The sequence below is a fragment of the Stomoxys calcitrans genome, chromosome 1 (assembly GCF_963082655.1).
Source record: "Stomoxys calcitrans chromosome 1, idStoCalc2.1, whole genome shotgun sequence".
NCBI lineage: Eukaryota > Metazoa > Arthropoda > Insecta > Diptera > Muscidae > Stomoxys > Stomoxys calcitrans.
The window spans coordinates 170,157,781-170,181,722 of record NC_081552.1 but is presented as its reverse complement, the minus strand read 5'-3'; the positions used below and the strand labels follow the sequence as shown (position 1 = coordinate 170,181,722).

The following is a 23,942-nucleotide window of genomic DNA, read 5'->3' as shown; positions in this document are numbered from 1 at the left end:
TTGTTATGGTCGGTAAACATGTCCGGTTGGGGGTAAATTCGGGGGTGAGGCGGACCCCCATATATCGGATTCGTGCTCTAGTCTCCATTACCATTAATTTGAGCCCCCTACATATAGGGTGAAATTTATATAACAAGTTCGTACCCTACTCTTAAATGCCTTTTATTTGATGCTCATATTGTCCTAATCGGTGAACATATCCGTTCGGGTGGGTTTTGAGATGGGGCTTCCCCCCAGTTTATTTGACCCCAAAGTTTTATACCAATTTCGTGTTTTAGGATACCATACACAATTTCTCTTAAATCGGTGCACCCATCTCCGAGATCTGTAGTTTTTGAAAATTTGTGTAAGGGACAGGGTTCGCCCCCTTCGGATATCCAAAAATGTAGTACGCTATATTGACCGGGAGCTCAAACTCTACCATCAGTGGTTTTCATGAAAATCGGTTCAGCCGCTTTTGAGTCTTTACGGAACAGACAAACAAACAAAGCGGAATATTTTTATTTTTTTCTCACCACCATAGGATGGGGGTATACTAGTCTAGTCATTCCGTTTGTAATATCTCGAAATATTGATCTGCGTCCCTCTAAAGAATATATATGTTCGTGATCGTCTGCACATTCTAAGTCGATGTAGTCTTGCCTGTTCTTCCGTCCATCAGTGGAAATCACGATAGCGGTCGAACGCCTAGAGCTTGCTGCACAAAATCTTGCGCAAATACCTCTTATTGATGTATGTCGTTTGATTGCAAATGGGCCATTTCGGTTCAGATTTGGATATAGCTTCCATATAAAGTAGTCCTTCGACTTGACTTTTTGGGCTCCTAGAAGCTGCAATTATTAACCGATTGGGCTGAAATTTCGCAGTGTTTCGTTACGACTTCCAACAATCGTGTCATGTATGGTCCAAATCGGTGTATAACCTGATATAGCTTCTATATGACACGGTCTGCTGATTTGACATGGGACTGACATTTTGTACGTTGTGTTCTGTTGCGATTCCAACAATCGTGTCACGTATGGTCCAAATCCTTTGTGTAAACTTTTAGCAGAATTCATGGTGGTGGGTTCTCAAGATTCGGCGCGGCCGAACTTAGCACGCCTTTACTTGTTATCTAACAGAAACTTTATAAATCATTAATGCAAACATTCAGCTATAATTGGAAAAAATAGCATAGAGATACTTATGTAAATCATATTTTTATACCCACCACTTTAGGATGGCGGATATTCAAAACTAGTCATTCGGTTTGTAACAACTCGAAATATTGATCTGCTACCTCATAAAGTATATACATTCTTGATCGTCTATCTAAGTCAATGCCATGTCTGTCCGCCCAACCGTCAGTGGAAATTACGATAGCAATCGAACGTGTAAAGCAAACCGCTTGAAATTTTAGACAGATACTTTTTATTAGAGAAGGTCGTTGGGGATTGCTAAAGGGCCATATCGAATAAGACTTAGATGTCGCTCCCAAAAAAACCGATCTCCCGATTTCATTTCTTGAGCCCCTTGAAGCCACAATTTTTGTTCGATTGTACGTAGTGTTTCGATACGACTTCCAATAACTGTACCAAGTATAGTCCAAATCGATTTAGTATTCCATTTTCTTCCTGTTGTGAAAGTAATTTGGTATATAAAATTTTTTTAGCCGAATCCATGGTGGTGGGCTCCCAAAATTCGGCCCGGCAGAACTTAGTACGTTTTAATTTGTTTCCCATTAAAATCACCAGAATGTATCAACAATATATTATATAACATTGTCATTGGCCTTGAAAATGGATTATTGCATGAATTTATGAACAACAAAATACTTAATGTTTGCCATTGAATAACGAAATAAGCGCTTTACTAAAATGCATGCCACGCATCGACACAAATCAATTACGAAACGTTTATCAATCCTGACCACAGCAAATAGGATTAAGACCTTTACACTGATGCTGCTGCTTCTGCTATTTTGCATGACTAAATTTTGTCCATTTTGCTATTCTACGAATAACAGCAACCGAATAAAATACAAAGGAATGAAAATGGTTTTATATGTTGGCTCTAAGCCGATTATTTCCCTCAATTGCATCAACAAATCTGAAAGCACAAACAAAAAAAAAAAAAATGTGGTATTGTCACAAGATTCCCCAAAAACAATATTCAAATGCAAGTAAACGCCAAGTAATCTGTGCCACCACATCTGGCTACTTGAATGATGCAACATTTGGATTTGAAATTACACCAGCAAAACAACAAACCATAAAAACTGTTAGCTCATTAACCAATCTACAGTAACGGGATAAAATGTTATGGAGGTTTTGAATTGTTACAATATTCAGTTATTAGATTCACTTGGACATGTGAATGTTTTTAAGTTTCCGCACCTGAAGTTTATAAATGACAAATTTTCGTATAAATTTTCCTTTTAACTAGTATTGAATTTTTAAACATTTTTATCTTGCTGTTTTCTTTTGATGTATTCCGTATCGCCCTTGTGTTGCCATATTGCAACACAAACATTTTGTTGACTTTTTGCAGTTTTTATACTCAGGACATACTCTATGACATGATGCTCATTAAGAGATGCTCAACATTCTGTCACACGACTCGCCGTCATCGTCTTTGAACCCAAGGCCATGAGCGGTTCCTTACTGTCTACAAAGTTCCTAAGTTTCCAGGTGTAGCTACCTTCCTAGGACTTTGTTTGGGGATATAGTAATGGCTCTGAGCTCCGCCTGAAAGACCGTACACTCAATCTTAGCGACATACCAATCGGTGTATAGGGTTAAACTACCAACACCGTCACTGGCTCCATCTTGGAGCCTTCAGTGAATTCGAGGACGCAACCTTGCAGCCTTGTCAGGAATGTATACCTGAATAGGTTGCATGTAATGCGCGATGCTGGGCATACACACCTGTCTGCGGTGGGGATCTCAATGCTCCCGTTGTCCTGTTAGGCCAACCTTTGCACCTTCCAGAGTGCCCCTGTGCCAGCCTTCATCTCTACATCTTTCCACAATGCCAGCGCTTTATATGTCAGCACTGGTACACATATTACAATGGTGGTATACTGCATTCTGCATATCATATTCAGGTAATTTCCCAGCTTCCTTTCGAACTTCCTCCTTGAATAGTAGAAGACGCACAGTGTTTTTCGCATTCTTTGCTACGCATTCTCTTTTCAAGGCAATTTGAATTCGTGGACTAGGCCAGTTCCATCTTCCTTGGGTTAGTCCTCAATGCAATTCTCGAAGCTCATATCCACAGTTTGACTTGTCCATAATATCGCTGACCATCGACAAGAACTCTCATCAATATCACGACAACGTCCACATACACTGATAGGAAATATACGGTGCTTTGCCATTACCGCCTGGTATTATTTTGTTCGCGTCATTGGCAAAGATTTTTAATACCATTTGGAATTAATTCAATACCAGACAAAGAAGCCTAATAAGAACATTTGTATTCTTGTCATCGCGCACGAATTGTTGTTGAACTTTGTGCTTAAGTACTGAAGCCATTATAAAATATTTGTTAAACATATAAAGCCCGGCCGGAATTCGAATCCGTGTGCCCTGGGAGCAACAGCGAGAGCCGTTGCCAATGTCTAGCGCTCGAAGCCATCAATACAACTTCCAACAGATGCACAGAATCATGTGTAGTGTAATTGACGCAGAAAAAAAGTCTGTCATTACACAAAAACACATGCATTGGGAAAAAGTACAGCTAATAGACAGGGTTGTCGAGCGTGGTTAATGTGGTAATTGTATCATAGAGGCGTTTTCGCAATTAATACGATAAAAATGCAACATACAAACGCACGGCCCTTGAAGTCATCTTCTCAGTCTTCTAACAAAAGACCAAACGCGTCCCATAGTGGTTGGTGGTGTGTGTCGCTATCTCTGGCTTTCCTTTTCTATTTGCAAAGAAAATCACCGATTATTGAGCTCGTCTCGGCAGAGAAACAAACAAAAATAAATAAAATGTTTTCATAAAATTTGAGTGCGTAAAAACCTCTTTGAATGCTCGAAAGCGGTGAAAATGGAGAAAGTAAAAATTCTAAGGACATTCTACATCAACCACGTGATAGTCTTTTGTGTGGAAGACGATGTTGTGTTGGTGTGATCATACGAAAACCACTTCTGGGAACCAATGGATATGGAATCAGCTGCTGAATACAAAGAATTGAGGTTGGTCACAGTGTAATAAATTAAATTTAGCAATTTCTTAAATAATCGAAATAAAAACACCATAGGATAGGGCTTCCCCCTGGAAGCCGCAATTTTTGTACGATTTGGCTGAAATTTTGCACGCAGTGTTTTGTTATGAGTTTCAATAGCTGTGCCAAATTGGCCTATAACCTGATATAGTTCCCATATAAACCAATCTCTCGATTTGACTTTTTAAGCCCTTACAAGCGGCATTTTTGTGCGATTTGGCTAAAATTTTGCATGCGGTGTTCTGTTATGACTTCCAACAACTATGTCAAGTACGGTTCGAATCGGCCTATAACCTGATGTAGCTCCCATATAAACCGATCTCCCGATTTGACTTATTGAACCCTTACAAGCGGCAATTTTTGTCCGGTTTGGCTAAAATTTTGCATGCGGTGTTCTGTTATGACTTCCAATAATTGTGCCTAGTACGGTCCAAATCGGCCTATAACCTGATATAGCTCCCATATAAACCGATCTCCCGATTTGACTTCTTGAACCTTTACCAGCGGCAATTTTGTCCGGTTTGGCTAAAATTTTGCATGCCAGTAACTGTGCAATGTACGATCCAAATTACTCTATAACCTCATATAGCTCCCCCATCGCATAAACCGGTCTCTCGCCTATCCTTGTTCGGTTTCTAGAAGTTTTAATTTTTGCTGTTTTTACAGAAGTTTGCCATATAAAATAAAATTATACCCTTCAACTAAATTTATTTTGTATACATTTTTAGCAGAATCCATGGTGGTGGGTTTCCAAGATTCGGCCCGGCCGAACTAAGCACGCTTTTACTTGTTTTTGGTTCATTAGGGGGTGGAATAATCTATAACGGTTTGGTACTAAAAGCAATAACGGCTTGGTGCTAAATCTAATAACTGATCACTATTAAAACCAATACCAGTTCCGTAATAAGGCTAGAACCAAACGGTACTAATCATTTTATGTTTCATCCATCCATACCATCCGGCGTTGTTTTTGTACCATACGGTGTTGCTTTACTATCAATACCGTATGGCACAAAAATGAGCACATTTGGTATCAATTTTGGGATCATCATGTTGGGATCATCATGTTGGGATCATCATGTTGGGATCATCATGTTGGGACTTTATCACGATTTTCCACACTTTCTCCCAAGTCCGTGTTTCCCATACCGTATTATTCGTTCACCGGCAGATATGGACCTCCGTGCAGATCAAGGTGGAGATTATCGACACTATCTCCACGTTGTTTCATGACCCTGCATAACCAGAAAGACGACCAATGGACTACTTACTTCGAATAAACACTTGGACCTCTTGTAACATTTCGTGGGGGTGGTTCTCCGAACTGATCTGCCCTTGAGATACGTGTCTCGCTGAAGTTCTACAGCGTCAGTACTTTCCTCACCTGCAGGTCTTACGTCATTTCCAGTGATTTGAATACAACGATGACAGACTAACAACATCCTGATATTATGTACGGATGATATATTTCTTTGTCGTGTTGTGGTTAATTTTTCCCGCCTTGTTGACAAAAATCAACCTGACCTCTCTCCATGCACTCGATATGTAGAACCATGCCAGGCTTGCACTATAAATCCCTTCTAGCCATTTCAGAATAATTTTAAAGGACTCCTGCAGTAATGTCGGGATAATTCCCTACGGTCTGGTGAATTTGCATAGCTGGAAAGTGCGAATCACCCACAAAAACACCATCCCCTCATCGACACCATATTTCGATATAGTTGCCATATAGACCAATGTGCCAATTGAGCGTCTTTAGGCAGGCTTTACCCGTTTTTTTTTTAAATTTGGAGTGAATTGTATTGACCCCCAAAACATTTTTGCCAAGTATGGTTCTGATCGCACTACACTCATAGAAAAAAGTAGTTCTGCTATTACAGCAGTAGTTCTGCAATTTCAGAACAGCAGGCTTACTGCTGAAGAGACTGTTGTTTGTTGAAACTGGCTGCTGCTTAATTATGTTTCTAAATTAAAAAATTAATTATGTTTCTAAACTAAAAAATGTTTCAGTGGACGATCTCAGCCACATTTCGAAGTGTATACCAACGGATGGATCAGGTAGCTTCTTAACAGTAATATTCCGCAAATTAAAACCATCTCTTCCAAAAAAAATTTCCAAAAAAATGCCTAAAGTAATCAAAACAAGTAACAGGCAAACATAAAAAAGCATACAATTTTTTTCGGCAGATTTTTGTTTGCTGATTTAGCTGACCGAAATGTTTGCTAATACAGCACTAATGTCTGTTTTCCCATTTTCAGCAGAGAATAACTAAAGTTTTAGCAAACATTTTTTCCTGTTGAATAACAAATTTGGTTAAGTGTATATATAGATACAGATGCCCTATATACCGATCTTCCGGTATAGGGTATTTAACCATAAGTGGCGCATTTATTACCCAAATTCGCTGAAATTTGAATCAGTGAGTCAAACTACTCTTTTCTGCATATGAACCCAATATTGTCTCGGCCTATCGGTATATTGCAAAGTGGGATGAGATTAAAAATAAATTTAAAAATGTGTAATAGTTAAGAATTTACAACGAACCGTCGCAAAAATTTCTGAAGATGGTCTTATTTAATATTTTTGCAAAAGTAACATGACTATTGTGGGGAACAAAGCGAATGCAGGCAACACAACAAATGGAGACACTAAAAGCCTCAAATATTATAAGTCGGTTGCTGTTGTTACTTGTTTTTTTTCCGATATTATCCCACTGTGCAAAGTATCGATAGGTTGGGTCCGATTGGACCAAATTCGGCGCTGACATTCAGAGGTCTAATAAATGCAAGTCACTAGTCAATTTTGGTCCTGATGTGAACGATGTGAGGACACGGATGTCGAAAAGCCTATAAGTCTATACGACCGATCGCCGCGGGAAGAGCCGGTGTCACCCGGTCTCTCACTGTGACTCTCCGCTCGATACCACTGATTGTACGCGACTGCCGTTGCAGCTACTCCGTATTGAGCATTCCACTATCGGCAACCTGTGGACGCGCCCGGTATCTTGCATCTAAGCTTCTCGTGACAGCGATGAACACCGCACTGATTGGACCTCAAAGTTCCAGCCTGTGTGGTGTTCACAGCTATTCCGTGTCGGGATAAGTCACTGTGCCAAATTTCTGCGAAATCGGATAATAAATACGCCTTTTATGGGGCCAAGATCTTAAATCGAAATAGCGGCCTATATGGCAGCTATTTCCAAAACTAGACCGATCTGGGCCAAATTTACAACTGGGCCAAACAACTCATTGTCCCAAATTTCAGTGAAATCGGGCTATAAATGCGCTTGTTATGAATCATAGTGGGAGGTTCTCCTTGTGGCGGCAGGAGTTATAAAGGGTATTTTTTTAAGATCTATAGGAAAGTTTTACAAAAAAAAAAACACACACACATAAAATTCAGAAAAATGCCTGAATTTATATTTGAATCGATACGGTCAATATAATTTAATGTTTGAAGATTATTTCATGCAAATATAGACCGTGACTGCGCCTCAAATGGTCCATCCGCTTAGTCCAACTCTTTTCAACATTTTGGCCGGTATCTCACGAATAAATGCTTCAATGTTGTCTTCCAATGCGTCAATTGAAGCGGTCTTGTCTGTACACAGATAAAAATAATTTTGAAAAACAAATTTGGTAGAAACAGCAACTACGAAAGTTGTTAATTTTCCTGCAACAATTTATATTGAATCTCAATGACCCAAAGTAAAAAATTTGTTGTTGAAAGGCACTCTTTGCAAACAAACATATAACAACAACAACACTATATCCATAAGCAAGGCAAAAAACCATATAATCAGCCAACGCATGTGCTTTGCTTCGGGTGGTGGTGTTTTTGTTTTCTTTGTTCGGCTCGCGCTACTTTGTCTCGTTCGTTTTACTACTGATCTCGGGGTTTCCTGTGTCACTCTCTAATATTACCCTTAAGCACAAATATTAATAATTTTGAAGCCACAGAGTATTGAACTCATGATCTCATGTTTGGTAGTCTTTGACGCATCCTCTAGCCTACCTTCTTCATCTTCTAAATATATGATGAAATAAATCAATAAGTGCTGCTGTACAGCAATAAGTTTCTCAATTAATTAAATTTAAAACAAAAAGTAAAAACCCCTCAACAATTTTTTTTCTGAATACAAAATTAATATTTTTTATGCTGAATTTGCTAAAATAAGTTTAATGAAAAAAATAAATTTTTGGCCGACCGGGCCAAAAATTTACGATTCGAACGTTACGATTCGCATCATCTTTGAAGAAGTACGGTCCAATGATGCAACCTGCCCATAACTGGTGACTTTTTATGGATGCATTGGTAGCTCTTACAATGGTTCTGGCTGATCTTCACTCCAAAATCGACAATTCTGCTTATTTACGTACCCATTGAGCCAAAAATGAGCTTCATCGATGGAATGGAAGAAGCGCGCGATGAATTTTCTTAACAGAGCGCGCATTTTGATAATAAAATTCAATAATTTGCAAGCGTTGTTCGTTTGTAAGACGATTCACGGTTAAATTATAGTCCAAACGGATGATGTTTCACAGTAAAACAGAACGACAAAAAAAAGTAATAGCTAAAAAATCATCCCTTCTAAGTCTTGCATATCTTTGATCGCACACTCACAGCACTGGTCGCTCCGGGCAACGTTGAAGAAAGAGATTTATCTTTTTTCCAGTATGTCTTCAAGCATTTCAGAGCTTTTGGGTAGTCATTCAAAGCTAAAGATAGTTCCTAGTACTTAACCAATGATCAGCCCACCTGTTCCTGGTTTCAGGCATCAGAATAAACGCAAGAAAAGCTAGAATGGCACCAGAGTTCTAACTTTTCAAACGGGAATTCAGTCCTCTCAATGAAGTGACGGAAGACACGAGTGAGGTGAAAGAGAAACTTCATGTCGTCTTCTACCATTTCAAAGTAGTACTCGATGTTTGGTGATCTAGTCGATCCACAGAGCTTATCGTCCATGACAACACGAAGCATGCGATCGAACACATGGTGCTGCCAACTGATGAACTTGGGTGTGGGGTGACCTTTCTCTTCGAACATTTGCTGCAGTCGAACTAAAACGCCTGTCTTTTTGCCATTATTCACGCTTCTTGCATAGGCAACATCATCACAATTGATTCTCACAGTTGTACACTGTACACTCTTCTGCTGGCACTTCCTCATTTCGGCGGCAGGATCAGTGAAAGGCCTTGGCTTTATGGTTATGCCTTCTGGGCCTTGTAGCCTCTGGAAAAGATTTTGTAGCTACGCTGGCCACACATACGTTGTCCGATGTATCAGGATGACGTCAAAACTTTGACGAAAGATGCATTCATCATAGACTCGTATTTTCTGACGTTGAACCCAAAATTTAGCATTAAACACTTGTCAGGGATCATGAAAGTGGTTCGCTCATCTCTTTTTTATACCGTAGCGGGTGTTTATAGCCCTCTTCCCTCTTTCCCTTATGTTCTTGCGAGGTGCTCCCTTCTCATTTCTAAAGTTCGTTTAAGCTGACTAAACAAAGCGCATGTGAGTTTCGAAACTCCTTATCATAGTTCAGATTCGTAGCATACATTTTAAACATTTTTCTTATTTTTCTCACACACGCAAAAATTACTGGAAGTTTTGCAAAGCTTCTGCCAAATGGATTAATTCGTGTGTCAACATTTCTGTTTGTCATTTTAGTACACACATTAGTTTTCTGCTACATATTCTCTCCATCGCTCTGTGCTTCCTATGCCAAATTGGCCCCGAGTGTACAATTTTAACCCTGTTCAGCCTGTGCAAAGTAATACAATGATGGTATAAAGCACATCCACAAGTCGATTGGCGTATCTAAAGGAGATTGGGAGAATATCCAAGAGTATTTTCTTATGTAAATTTTCCAACAGATTATGCCGATGAAGGAAATAAGTAAATATTTTTCTGAATGGAGAAGAATTGTTGTTCCAAACAACAACCCTTTACCAACCCCCCCAGCAGGCGAAGAAGCTCTGTTTTATGTATGGTGTGTGTGGATGGGTGTGTGTTTGTGTGAATGTGCCAAATGAGAAACCGAAAAGGAAATATGCGGAATTTTCAATTACCACTTTCACCTTTGGCATGGCAAAGTAAAACCTTTAGTGGTCCCATTTGTTTTTGTTGTGACAAGAAGTTTTGACAGCTGACAAAGAAAAAAGCGCGGGCGTATGTAAGTGTTTGTGCCCTATTGTGCAATATATATATGTATGTATTATGCATGTGCGTGTGTTTGCGTGAGTTTCTGTGACCGTGGATGGCTTACCTGTCACGAGCACTTTTTGCTCAAATATTTATTTTCACCTTAACCTCAAAAAAAAAAAAAAAAAAATCTAAATAAACAATTTGTTGAAGCTGTTTCGGCTTCCTTTGTTCTTTTTCTCTAATTTTCCTTTTTTCGGCGAATCGGATTGCAGGCGTAGCAGCAGGGGTTGGCGTATAACGTTTCCATTGCATTGGCCCTGGATTATTTGTTGTCAACCAACCCAATTTCTGGTTAAATATATTTTGTTTATTTTCTTCATACCACAGATTTTTCCCCAACTTTGGTAAGAGATAAAACATTTTCTACTGCTGCTGCTCGATTATTGATTGAGGTTTTCATTGCCAGCACCTTTTTTCTTTAGCTTTTCTACTGAAAATTCAGAGCCAAATAAAACGAAATGAAGAAAAAAAATGAAACTATGTTCGTCCTAGAAATGAAATAGGAAAGAAGAGAGAGAGAGAGAGAGAGAAAGATACGAAAACCATTAGAACAAGTAAAAAGTCATTAAGTTCGACTGTGACGAATTTTCGATACACATCACCTCGTGTATATATGTAAACCACCTTTCGTCATAATCCGATGAAAAATGCATTACTTATGCACCCATAATAGCTATATCAAAATATGGTTCGATTTTGGAACAAATTCGGCACGGACATTGAGTGGTCTAATAACTACAAGTCACTGTTCAATTTTGGTTCAATATTGGTCTTTTTTGGCAGCTATATCCAAATATAGACCGATCTGAACCATATAGGAAACGGATGTCGAAAAGCCTAACATAAACCTGGGAGCCACCGTGGTGCATAGGTTAGCATGCCCGCATATCGTGCCCAAACGCCCGGGTTCAAATCCTGTCGGCGAGAACACCTTAAAACATTTTTCAGCGGTGGTTATCCCATCACCAAATGCTGGCGACATTTGTGAGTATTTCAGCCATGTACAACTTCTCAACCCAGAGGTGTTACTTTTCAGTGGCACGCCGTTCGGACTCGGCATTGAACAGGAGGTCCCCTTATCTTTGAGCTTAAATTTGAAACGGGCAGCACTCAATTGATATTGTGAGAAGTTAATTTCCCCCTAATTTGTTCCGTAATGGCATGTTTGGGAAAACACTAAAGTCACTGTCTCAAATTTCAGCGAAATCGGACAATGCGTCTTTAATGGGCCCAAGACCCTAAATGGAAAGATCGGTCTATATGACCGCTATATCCAAATCTGGACCGATCTGGGTCAAATTAAAAAAAAATATCGAAGGGCGTAACAGAACTCATTGTCCTAAATTTCAGCGGAATCGGACCATAAATGCGCCTTTTATGGGCCCAAAACCTTAAATCGAGAGATCGGTCTATATGATAAAATCCGATAATAGAACGAATTAGATCTTAAATCGAGAAACCGGTTTATATTGTAGCTATATACAAATCTGAACTGATCTAGGCCATCTTCAAGAAGGATATCGAAGGGCCTAGCGCAACTCGCTGTCCTGAATTTCAGCGAAATGGGACAATAAATGCGCCTTTTATGGGCCCAAGACCTTAAATCGAGAGATCGGTCTATATGGCAGCTATATCAAAATCTGGACCGATCTGGGCCAAATTGAAGAAGAGTATCGAAGAGCCTAACGGAACTCACTGTCCCAAATTTCAGCAAAATTGGACAATAAATGCGCCTTTTATGGGCGCAAGACCTTTAATCGAGAGATCGGTCTGAATGGCAGCTATATCCAAATCTGGAACGATCTGGGCCAAATTGAAGAAAGATTTTGACTAGCCTAACACAACTCACTGTCCCAAATTTCAGCAAAATCGGATAATAAATATGGCTTTGATGGGCCCAAGACCCTAAATCGGCAGATCGGTCTATATGGGGGCTGTATATAGATATAATCCGATATAGCCCATCTTCTATAGTAGCGTGATTTTAACAGACAGACGGACGGAAGGAAAGACTCTGGGACGTGACTATTTCGTGTTAGATTTTTACGACGATCAAGAATATATATACTTAATAGGGTCTGAAATGGATTTTTCGATGTGTTGCAAAGACAAAATGAATATACAATCCTTCGGTGGTTGGTATGAAAATGTATAAAAATTAAAAGATCCTGCTTCCAGAGACCGACAAAAGTCTCACGGACAAGAAGTCAGCCTCGTCAGCCATCTTAGACTCGCTGACGTCCAGAATGACTCGGAGGTCGAAATACTGTAGAGAACTCAGTGAAGAGAAAAGGTGTTCACCCGTAATCCTGCGCCTTCTCTCCGCCATCGCAGGGTATTGGTACAGCAGATGCTCAATCGTCTCCAACATCTTGTCTCAACCACACGCCCTGCAGAAATCCTCATCTTCCCGAGCCCACCCCCTTTTTCAGCGACCTGACATTACAGTGGCCGGTCAGGACGGGAGAACCTTGGCCACAGAGCTTTGCCAACCCTTCAGGCAACAACGCTAGCTCACGCTGAGTCGGTATATTTGTCATAGTAGGAATATCCAGCTTCCCAAACAGCCAACACAGAAAGGGATTCACCATAGGCGTCGCAATCCCAGAGTCCATTCGTGAATCAAACCTAGCCAGCTCGTCAGCCCGGAACCCAGCAAAATCGGTTAACACCCACCAAATGTCCAAGTCGCTGCTTGCGTCTCCCGACAAGCCTCGACCTCACGTGACACGCAGCCAGAGTCTTTAGTTTCACCTGCTTGTCCACATAAATAATGACAGCCTTAGAGGACCGCCGCTCCTGACTCAGGGCAATATTCAAGACCCTGAGGATCGCAGAAGTCTCAACCTGAAAGGCACAGAGCCCATCCGAAAGTCTGTGTGACTCTCTAATTCCTATGAGTTCAACAAAAACCTTGCTCTGGTTCCCCATCCAGTTTGGACCCATTCGTGTAGACAGAGCGATCCAAGAATGGTGGAACACGCCCAAAGCTCCCTCCCCAAGAAGACAACCTCCAGGTCGTCATCGAAGAAAGATCCGATCGGCACATAGTCTATCACAGCCCCATGCCATCCACCTTGCGCAGAACAAACAAATGCCCAAGAGCGCCATGTTCCTGAATCCCTCAATCTGAGGGCAGCCTTCAACGCCGTGCACTCCACGTACAAGTGCAAAGGTTTATGACCAAGTATCGCATTCAGTGCTGCTCTGGCGGCGCCTATGTTCAAGTGCTCTTTCCATAAATTCCGCATATGTTTGTTACCCTGCTAAACAGGCAATACTTCTCTCATTGATCATGGATCATTGACCAACCATCTAATTTCCAGATTCTGGAGTCAACAGGACCGGATCGGATCTCTTTGATCATGGATCGTTGACGAAACTTCTAATTTCCAGATTCTGAGGTCAACAGGTCAAGGATCAGAGCAGCGAATCCCATCACGCTCATTTGCGAGTACCACTGCCTGCGCTGGGAAGTTGGGCCGCACTTGGGGATTTCGACCGGCCGATATGCAGCAAGCTTCAGCCGCGTTAATGATGTCTCGGAATTTCTTCTCAGCAATATGTACACCTGAGGGAGTTTGTAGCTTCCTGAAACGGCTTTTGCTGTACTCTCTGAAGCTGTCCCAAACATTTTTCTTCTAAATGATATAAGTCCGGCATTCAAAGGTTATGAAATCGAATGGTTGGTCACTGGTAAGAATTATGGAGTGTGGGTCCGATCCCAATTAAATGAGGCTTGTCTGGAGACTTTATTTCCCATACCAGGTGATGCTGCTGCCATCACCCGTTGTTATGTTGCTGTAGCCATATATTCATGTGGAGGTGGCGATCCTCGCCAAACTCCTATGGGTGAGCAAGTTCATACCGGTCCAAAGAACCGATTGATGCGGGAACAGGGTGACCATTGGTTATTTAAAGGCGCCAATAACCCGCCTTGTCATATCGACCATCAAAGGCACTCAGTTTTTGAGCAAGAGCCGGTGCCGCCCCGCCTCTCACTCAGACTCTCTGCTCCATACCGCTGCTTGTCCGCAACTGCATTTGCAGCTACTCCGTATGGAGCATTCCATTATCCGCGCCCAGTGGACGCGCCCGGTAGCTCGCAGCTAAACTTCTCATGATAATAATAAACCTCACACAGATCGGATCTCAATGTTCCAGCCTGTGTGGTGCTCACAGCTATCCCGTGCCGGAGCCATCGCCCGTAATTCTGGTGGGCGCGTCCTCATGCATCGTGCGAAACGTGGAACTGTAAATCAGTTGTGACAAAGCCACGGTATATACTGTTTTTATAGCTCTACAAGTGTCGGACCTGACTGCTAACCCCATTTATTCTACATGGGGGTCAATAGTGCCAGGCGTAGGCGAAATAGGTCTATATTGCACGGAATGGTGTACCAAGAAAGCCAGTCCCCTGCTTCAATTTCCTATGTGATCCTTACGCAGCGCTTTGTAACCGTAACAGCTATGCGTGCCTCGAAGACCATTGGAATCAAATTCCCAAGCATGGCCCAAGCTAGAGTACTGCCATCAGTAAACTTCGTGAATGCGAAGCCTTTCGGTGCGACGTAGTCTGAGTTTAGTGGAAAGGCACTATGGAACAGTAAAACGGTCGGTAAGACAACAAAATCCATATGGGGCTATCTGGATTATAATAAGAGGAGGAGATTTCGTCCGCAACCAAAATCTTCATCTCGAAGATTCGCGGAAGATTGCTTGGCGATCGAAAATGTTTGCAGCGACATAGGACGCAGGTAGGTGCGGCAAGTGGTTGCGTGTGCAGGACCGGCTGCCGTGACTAACAGACTCCAGCACTTTGGTTCGGATGCAAAGTCAGACTTGAACCAGCTTGGGGGCATATAATGGAAAACGATTGAGAATTTTGTGAGCACCACGGAATTCCTGTGTATAAATACGTTTGTCATTTTCCACGTAACTTGTCTTTTATAAGTGCAAAAGTGCAATGCTTTGCACATTGGATTTTATACTTGACTTGAACATGAATGATTCCTTATGATGAAATATTCCTTAGCATTTATACTTTGTTTTTTTTTTTTTTTTTTTTTTTTTTGTATTTGTTTATCGAAAAATTCATCACGTCTTTCTTGATATCTATTTGCAGAGTCTACGCACGGCGTGGACGGCCCTGCATCGTGGCGTTTAACGCTCGATCAGGATCTTATCGACACGCTCAAGGGCAGTTTTCCCAGTTGGTTTCAGCAAACAAGCGGCGCCAATAGTTCAACTGTTGTCGGCACGGGCTCTAAGCTGCTGACCACACAAGCCAGCAATAATATTGTCAATCATATCAATCGGATTAAAGTTCACAGCAACAACAATAACAGCACCATTACCATCAACAAACACCTCGCAAGTAACGGCCATCACCACTACTACCATAATCACTTGCATCACCATCATCACGGCAGCAGTAGCAGTAGCAGCAGCAGCAACAACAGCAACAGTAATCTCAACAACAATCACAACAGCAAAGGCAACAGCAACAGCAACAGCATCAACGGGGTAACCATCACCACCACCACACACAACGGCATCAATTTGCTGAATAACACGATTTGTGTGACGCCCATAACGATTGATACCACCGGTGGTTATTTACACACACCTGCTTCGGCTGCTCATAATTTTCTAAGTCAACAAAATACACTCCATTTGCATCAGCTAAACGGCGTTGCTGCCACAACATTGCTCTCAGCTGTTGCTGCATCGTCATCTTCGTCGTCGGCATCGCCCGCTTCTAGTGTGACTTCCAATTGTTCGGGTAACTCACATTCAACGATCTCATCGAAAAACTCTACCACCTCGGGCGCAGGAGTAGCATCAGCAGTACGTGGAAGTGGTGTAAGCAAATCTGTAGTCAATCCTACTAAGCATCAGGTTTTAATAACAAAATCCTCGTACGCGTCATCGTCCCCCTCGTCGGCGTCTTCGTCGTCCTCCTCATCGTCATCCTCATCATCCTGCTGTTCTTCTTCGTCATCCTCGTCATCGTCAGCATCACCCTCAGGCCCAGCGAAGAAATTGCCCCACACTGAATATTCCTCGAAAACGCAAGTAAAGACACACAAAACCTCTTCCACAAACACCCACAAGAGTGTCAACTCCAACTCCACCTCGAACTCGAACACCAACACCACCTCAATTGCCAAATCATTGCCAACAACAAGTGTTACTGTGACCGCTACCCAAGGGCCGTCAACAATCGCACCACCGTCAACGATCACCACAAAAGTCAGTGCAGCACCCACGGCATCGCTGCTTCCGGCTCACATACCCTCCGCAGTGGGAGCGACAACAATTACACGCGTTATTCCAAAATCGCCATCATTGCATAGCCTTAGTGGCGGTTCATTACTCGCAACATTCTCATCGCCTGGCTCTGCCACAACCTTTGAACTCATTTCCGATTCATCGTGCAACGGCCTATTGACCGCCTCACATCTCAGTGGGAAAAGTGCATTTGAGCAGACCTTTCAAGACGTCATCCTACTGCAGGAAGCCTATGACGACATGTCAGAGGGTAAGCAATAGCCAAATGACAACTGGCATATCTTTTCATTTGTAATGATTATCCTCACTACACTTTTTTCCTGTCCACTTTTTTTTTCTTTTGCACAGGCGAACAACGTTTAAATGCATCATTTCTGGGAGGTATCAGTAGCAGCGATGACGCCACAAATTCCGATTTCTACGATCCGCGACAATCGCCACCCAAGGCCATTGTCGATTCCAGTCCTCTTCAACCACAAATGGACAAGAACAAAGAGTGTAAGTACTTTGTGATAGCCCATTGTTTGAACATTTCTAAAGGATTAAGGCGTGCCAGGACAATGCAATTGAAATAATTCATAGTCCATAGCTATACTAGCTGATACTCTTCACTCACAACCGTGGTCTATGCTATCACATTTATGGTTTTGTGCTTTATTTCCAACCGAGTTCTTAGACAGCACATATGTGAGGAACAAAACGACTTATGTATACGATAATTTGTCCCAAATACTCATAGCGAATTAGCTATTCGCTAAGCGGCTTAAGAGACTATTGCAAATTTATATCAAGAACTTGAGGGGTATACATATCTTATATATAAAAATCCATTTGTGTTTGTTTGTAGTTTGTTTATTTGTTTGTATGTTTACCCTTCCCCTTACCCTAATTTTCAGAAACGCCAGATCTCGGAGACGGGTGGTGCGATTTAAGCGAAATTTTGTGTGCTCTCATATAGTACCCTAAAAATAAAAATTTGGTATAAAAATTTCGGATGGGGTACCTAGGGGGGCTGCCCCACCCTAAAACCCACCAAACATATATTTAGAACAATCACGACAATATGGGACTCAAAGGAAAGATATATAGGATAAGAAAACGTATCTGATATCCAATTGTCGGACCAAGTGCTGGGGGGACCACCACAAGCCCCAAAATACCCCTAAATCGGAAATATTTACCGACCATGGCAATATGGGACTCAAATGAAAGGTTTTTGCGAGTAGAATACGAATCTGATATCCAAATGTTGGACCACGTTTCTGGAGGTCCACCCCTATCCCAAAACACACCCCAAACAGGACTTATTTACTGACCATGGGAATATGGGGCTTAAATAAAAGGTATTTGCATGTAGAATACGTAAGTACGGTAAATTGTGATGGCTGTCCCTCGGCTCGGTGACCATGGATGCGACAAATAGCTCTCCTTGTAGCCCTGTCATTCTCGGGATGCAAAATAAATTGACAGCTGAACAACCTGGCGCATGTCTTCGGATCAGTCACGGTTATTTCGCCAAAAGTGACTGAGGTCCTGTCATCCCGTCTACCGGCGTTTGAGAGTGACTTAACAGTAGACCACAGTTTGCCTACACCGGTGCCTAAGTTACATTGCTCCAAGCGTTCCAGCTACAAATTGCGCTTATGTTCGTTGACTACCCTGTTTATCTCCAGATTCAGCTCGTTGATTCAGGGATAAGTGGGGTCCCTGCAACGAATCTCATCACGCTCGTCTGCGAGTACCACTGTCTGCGCCAGAAAATTGGGCCGTACTTGGGGTATTCCACCGGCTAGTATAAAGCGAGCGGCTGCTTCGTTAATAATGTCTCAGAATTTCCTCTCGACAACTAGCACATCCGAGGGTGTGGCAGTTCACTGATGCCGCGATTGGTGTACCCTCTGAAGCCGACCCAATCGGCGTTCTTTTGATGGATAAACGTCCGGTGCACAGTGGTTATTAAGTCGGGTAGTCGGTTGATGGTTAGAATTATGGGGAGGTGGTCCGATCCCAAAGAAATGACGGCTTGCCATGTTGCCTCACTCATCCTCATTCACCGTGCAAAACGTGGAGCCTTCAATCCGCTCTGCCAAAGCTATGCCGCTGGTCGTTACCTAGTGACGAATGCCATGAAATTTGATGTGCATTAAAGTCTCCAGATAGTAACCCACTTATGTCGGGCTTGTGAGCCTGGCCATTAACTGGCCTTGTATAGCTCCATCTCGGCAGTACAGGACCTGATTGCCGGATCTGATTGCTATCCCCATGCACTCAATGTAGGGGTCACTAGCGCCAGGCGCTGGTGAGATGGGTCTATACTGCACGGAATGGTGTATCGCGAAGGCCAATCCCCAACCTCCATTCCTTAAGCGATCCTTTCGTAGCACATTGTATCCGTGACAACTGTGCAAGCTGCTGGTGTTGGTCTGCATCGTCTCATGGATCGCTGCAACCAATATGTTCTTCCGACTCATAAAATCAACTATATCGTCGATCTCGCTTTTCAGACCATTGCAATCCAATTGCAAAAAAGAAATACTTTCCGGCACTAGCCTGACAATATTGGGGCTGGAATGCTGCTGTTGCATATATTGCCGCACGGGAGAGGAAGGGACTAAATTTGTTCCTTAAAGGAATAATATTCCCAAAAATTGTGTATGTTTGTGTGCATTAACGTATTAAACTTGGCAGCATCATCATCATCATGTAAAAATATGTTTGTCAAATTAATTTTTTGACAAACTCCATTAAATTCATTTGACAAAAGTAATTGCAACAGTGAAAATACATTTTCTAAGGAATCCTTTGAATCCTTTGCCATTTGCTTATATTTTTCAGTTAAATTTTACTTCTTAAAAAACAAACAAAAACAAAGATAGTCTCGTTGTGTCGCTCTAATCACTTGAAATCTAATGAAAGTAAAACAAAAATTCTAAATAAATCCCGGAATAAGAGTTTCCCTATCAATTCAGCACCATCATTATCATGTCCTTTTTACTTTGCCCTAATCACACAAAAACTTTCAGCAAATGCGCAGCACAAAAATGTTGTAAAACGACCATATCGCCGATTTGTGTGTTCGTTGGCAACTTTTGTCGTATCAGCAAATTTGGTTCCTTCCTTTCCTTTGCTCATCTTTCTGAATCCCCCATCTTGGTGTTTGTGTTGGCATTCGGCAAAATCCACCTACAAGTATACTCTATTCATACATACTGTACTCGTGTACAATACAAATGTCGTTCGTTGCTCCCATTGAGGCATTAGGAGGAAACTCCAAGTTTTCCTCCTATCCCTTTTTTGGGTTTTTGTTTCATTGTCAAAAACTTGCAATTAGAAAAATACCATCGAAACAACGACCAACCAAGAGATACAAATGCTGCATTCTTTGTCACAAGACCAAAACTTTTAAACAAACAACATTTTTATCGTTGTTTATGAAGCCACTGAGTGCGAGTGTGCGAGTACACTCAGCAAAATTATAATTCTAAACAGAGAAAAATATAAGTATCACGAACATTTTTCCAATTAAAAATGTAATTGAAATAAAAACGTTTTTAATTAAAAAATTAATTGAATCAATCATTTGTATACCCTCCACCACAGGATGGAGGATAGTGAGGTTGATCTGAGGTTTAACAATGTATGTGTATATGTATTCTTTATCGTCTTGACGTGCCAAGTCGATTTAACCATGTCCGTCCGTCTGTCTGTCGAAAGCACGCCAACATTCAAAGGAGTAAAGCTAGGCGCTTGAAATTTTGCACAAATACTTCATACTAGGCCGGTCGGTTGGGGTTGTAATTGGGCCAAATCTTTCCATCTTTTGATATAGCTGCCGATCTCGTATCTTGACTTCTTGAGTCTCTAGATGGCGCAATTCTTACCTGATTTGGCTGCAATTTTGCACGTAGCGTTTTGTTATGGCCTATTTGTACCATGTATGGTCCAAATCGGTTCATAATCTAATATAGCTGTCATACTAACCGATCTTGGGTCTTAATTCTTGAGCCCTTAGAGGGCTAAATTCTTATCTGATATGGCTGAAATGTTGCACAAACTGATTTCTTGTGACTTCTGACAACTGTGCCAAGTATAGTATAAATCGGTTCATAACCTGATATAGCTGCCATATAAACCGATCTGGGATCTTGACTTCCTGAGCCTCTAGAGTACGCAATTATTGGGTTGCCCAAAAAGTAATTGCGGATTTTTCATATAGTCGGCGTTGAGAAATTTTTTCACAGTTTGTGACTCTGTAATTGCATTCTTTCTTCTGTCAGTTATCAGCTGTTACTTTTAGCTTGCTTTAGAAAAAAAGTGTAAAAAAAGTATATTTGATTAAAGTTCATTCTAAGTTTTATTAAAAATGCATTTACTTTCTTTTAAAAAGTCCGCAATTACTTTTTGGGCAACCCAATATTATCGGATTTAGCTGAAATTAAGCATGAAATGTTTTGTTTTGACTTCCAACAACTATGTCAAGTATGGTCTAAATCGGTTTGTATCCTATTATAGCTCCTATATAAACCGATCTTCAGATATAATTTCATGAGCCTTTGGAGGACGCAATTCTTGTACGATTCAATTTTGCACAATGACTTCTATGACCTTTGACATATGTTTGGCACATCTGGTCTGAATTGGTTCATAGCCTGATATAGCTTCCATATAAACCGAACTCCCGACTTTAGTTCTTGAGCACCTAAAGGGCCTAATTCTTGTCCAACATTTTGCTCAATGACTTCCACTATGGTCTCCAATATCCGAACCAAGTATGGCCCGAATCGATCCATAACCTGGCATAGCTTTGATAGCATGGCAAATTTTATCAGTTATACTTTGTTTTCCTTTAAAGAGATATCGCGCAAAGATCTTGACAAATGCGATCCATTGTGGAGGATATATAAGATTCAGCCTGTCCAAACTTTGCGCGATTTTACTTGCTTTAATTGAATCCGATTTTTTCTTAATTAGATCTAATTTCTACTATTATCAATCGAATATTGTAATGCTGTGCCATCCTTCTGAAAGCCTGTGTTAAATTTCATCAAAATCGGTTCGATTTGGTTTTTCTACGTGTACTGTTGCCATAGTATTTATACAATTGCTTGCATTACAGAAGCGCATAGCATTGGTTCAACAAAGCTGGGTAATGGAAACATTTTTACTTAGCTAACTTAGTTGTGTTGTGGCTTTCAAGTTTTGGATTGTGTGCTTCACTCAAGCACACTAACAATGGTCATAGAAACACCTTCATAGACACAACCTATCAAAATATACAACACATCACACACAATGTATGTGAATGGTGGTGCAAATGGGTATGTCTCTGGTGTTTGGTTTCTTTAGTTGGTGTAACCGAAGGACTCAACTTACCGTCACATATATTAGGTGTGTTTTTGGGTTGTTTTGCTTCATTTGCGTGGGAACCAGAAAATTGCAAGCGGTGTAATATGTATACCCACCACCATAGTATGGGCGTATACTAATCTAGTCATTCCGTTTATAACGCCTCGAAATATTGAACTAAGACCCCATAAAGTATTCGGCATTCTGAGTCGATCTTGCCATGTCCGTCCGTCCGTCTGTCGAAATCACGATAGCGGTCAAATGAGTAATGCTAGCCACTTGATATTTAGCACAGATACTAACTTACCCTTCACCATAAGATGGGTATGGGTATACTATGTTCGTCATTCCATTTGTATCACATCGAAATATTGACCTGAGGCCCAGCAAAGTATATTTATCCATGATCGTCTTGACATTCTAAGTCAATTTAGCCCCGTCCGTCGAAAGCACGCAAACTTTCGAAATAATACAGCTAGGCGATTGAAATTTGGCATGAATACTTCCCATATGTGTGAGTCGGTTGAGATTGTTAATGGGCTACATGTTTTTTTCATATTTTGATATGGCTGCCATAAAAACCGATCCTAGATCTTGACTTCTTCATTCTCTAGAGGGCTCAGTTCTTATCCGATTTGGCTAAAAATTTGCATGGGTTGTTCCGTTAGTTCCAACAACTGTGCCAAGTACGGTTCAAATCGGTCTAAAAACTTAAAATATAGCTCCCATATAAACCGATCTCATGATTTGACTCTTTGAGCCCTTAGGTTGAAAAGAGAGATTTGGCTGAAATTTTGCACGTACTTTTCTGTTATGACTTCCAACTACTCTGCCTAGTACGGTTCAAATCGGTCAATAACCTGATATAGCCCCCAAAAAACCGATCTCCCGTTTTGACTTCTTGAGCCATTACAAGGCGCAATTTTTGCTCGATTTGGCTGAAATTGGGCATGTAGTGTTTTATTATGACTTCATACAACTCTGCCAAATACGGTCCAAATCAGTCTTTCGATCATCCTTGTTCGGTTCCTATAGGCTTTAATTTTTGTTCGTTTGACAGAAGTTTTGTATGTAGAATAAAATTTGCCCTTCAACTAAATTTATTTTGTATAAATTTTTAGCAGAATCCATGGTGGTAGGTTCCCAAGATACGGCCCGGCCTTACTAAGCACGCTTTTACGTGTTTCGTACTACGTTTCTAGGTACGGTCTATCAATCTGTTCGAAAACTAAGCTTATTCAAAAAACGGGTGCAAGTTTTTATACCCTACACCACTGCTGTCATACAAGGAAGCGAGATAGACGCACTGGCAAGCATACCGATCAACTCAGAAACACTTTCTAATTCCATTTAGCTATGTTTGTTCGTCTGTCGAGGCCAAACTGCTCACATATCAATGAGTGTTTGTTTTTGGCATAGTACCTCCCAAATGTTGGCGTCATTGGAGCTGAAAATTTTTTCTTATGGTCCCGCCAGGATTCGGACCCAGGCGTTTAGCGTCATAGACGGACAAGTTAACCTTTGCGCTACGGTGCTCTCTTTTCCTTAATTGAGGGTTCAAGGGCAAATTTGAATTTGCTTTATGTCCGTCTGTGTGTCTGTACGTGTCTTTCTGTCTGTCTGTCTATCTGTCCATTTTATTTTGTGTATAAAATTGTTACGGGTATCTTTTTTGACCCAGAGACGAAGTCCTTGAATTCGGAAGATATCGGTTCAGATTTGAATATAGCCCCCATATATGGATATGTTCGTCCGATTTTGGCTAATACTGCAATAATATCGTCAATTGTCAACCGATCAAAGCGAAATTAAGCACGAAGTTTTTTGTCTTATGACTCTTCTGATCACTATTGAATTTCATAGAAATCGGTTCAGATT

At 41.2% G+C, this 23,942-nt stretch overlaps 1 protein-coding gene across 3 annotated transcripts in view; it reads left to right on the top strand.

The window, feature by feature from the left end:
• Nucleotides 1-23,942, top strand: part of LOC106081689 (mucin-5AC) — a 354,746-nt gene that overhangs the window by 244,510 nt on the left and 86,294 nt on the right. For all 3 annotated transcript variants that reach the window (XM_013243839.2, XM_013243838.2, XM_059365760.1), the window contains 2 exons: nt 15,550-16,968; nt 17,067-17,216. In XM_013243839.2, the coding sequence (XP_013099293.2) occupies nt 15,550-16,968; nt 17,067-17,216 (1,569 nt within the window). The remainder of the gene's footprint in view (nt 1-15,549; nt 16,969-17,066; nt 17,217-23,942) is intronic.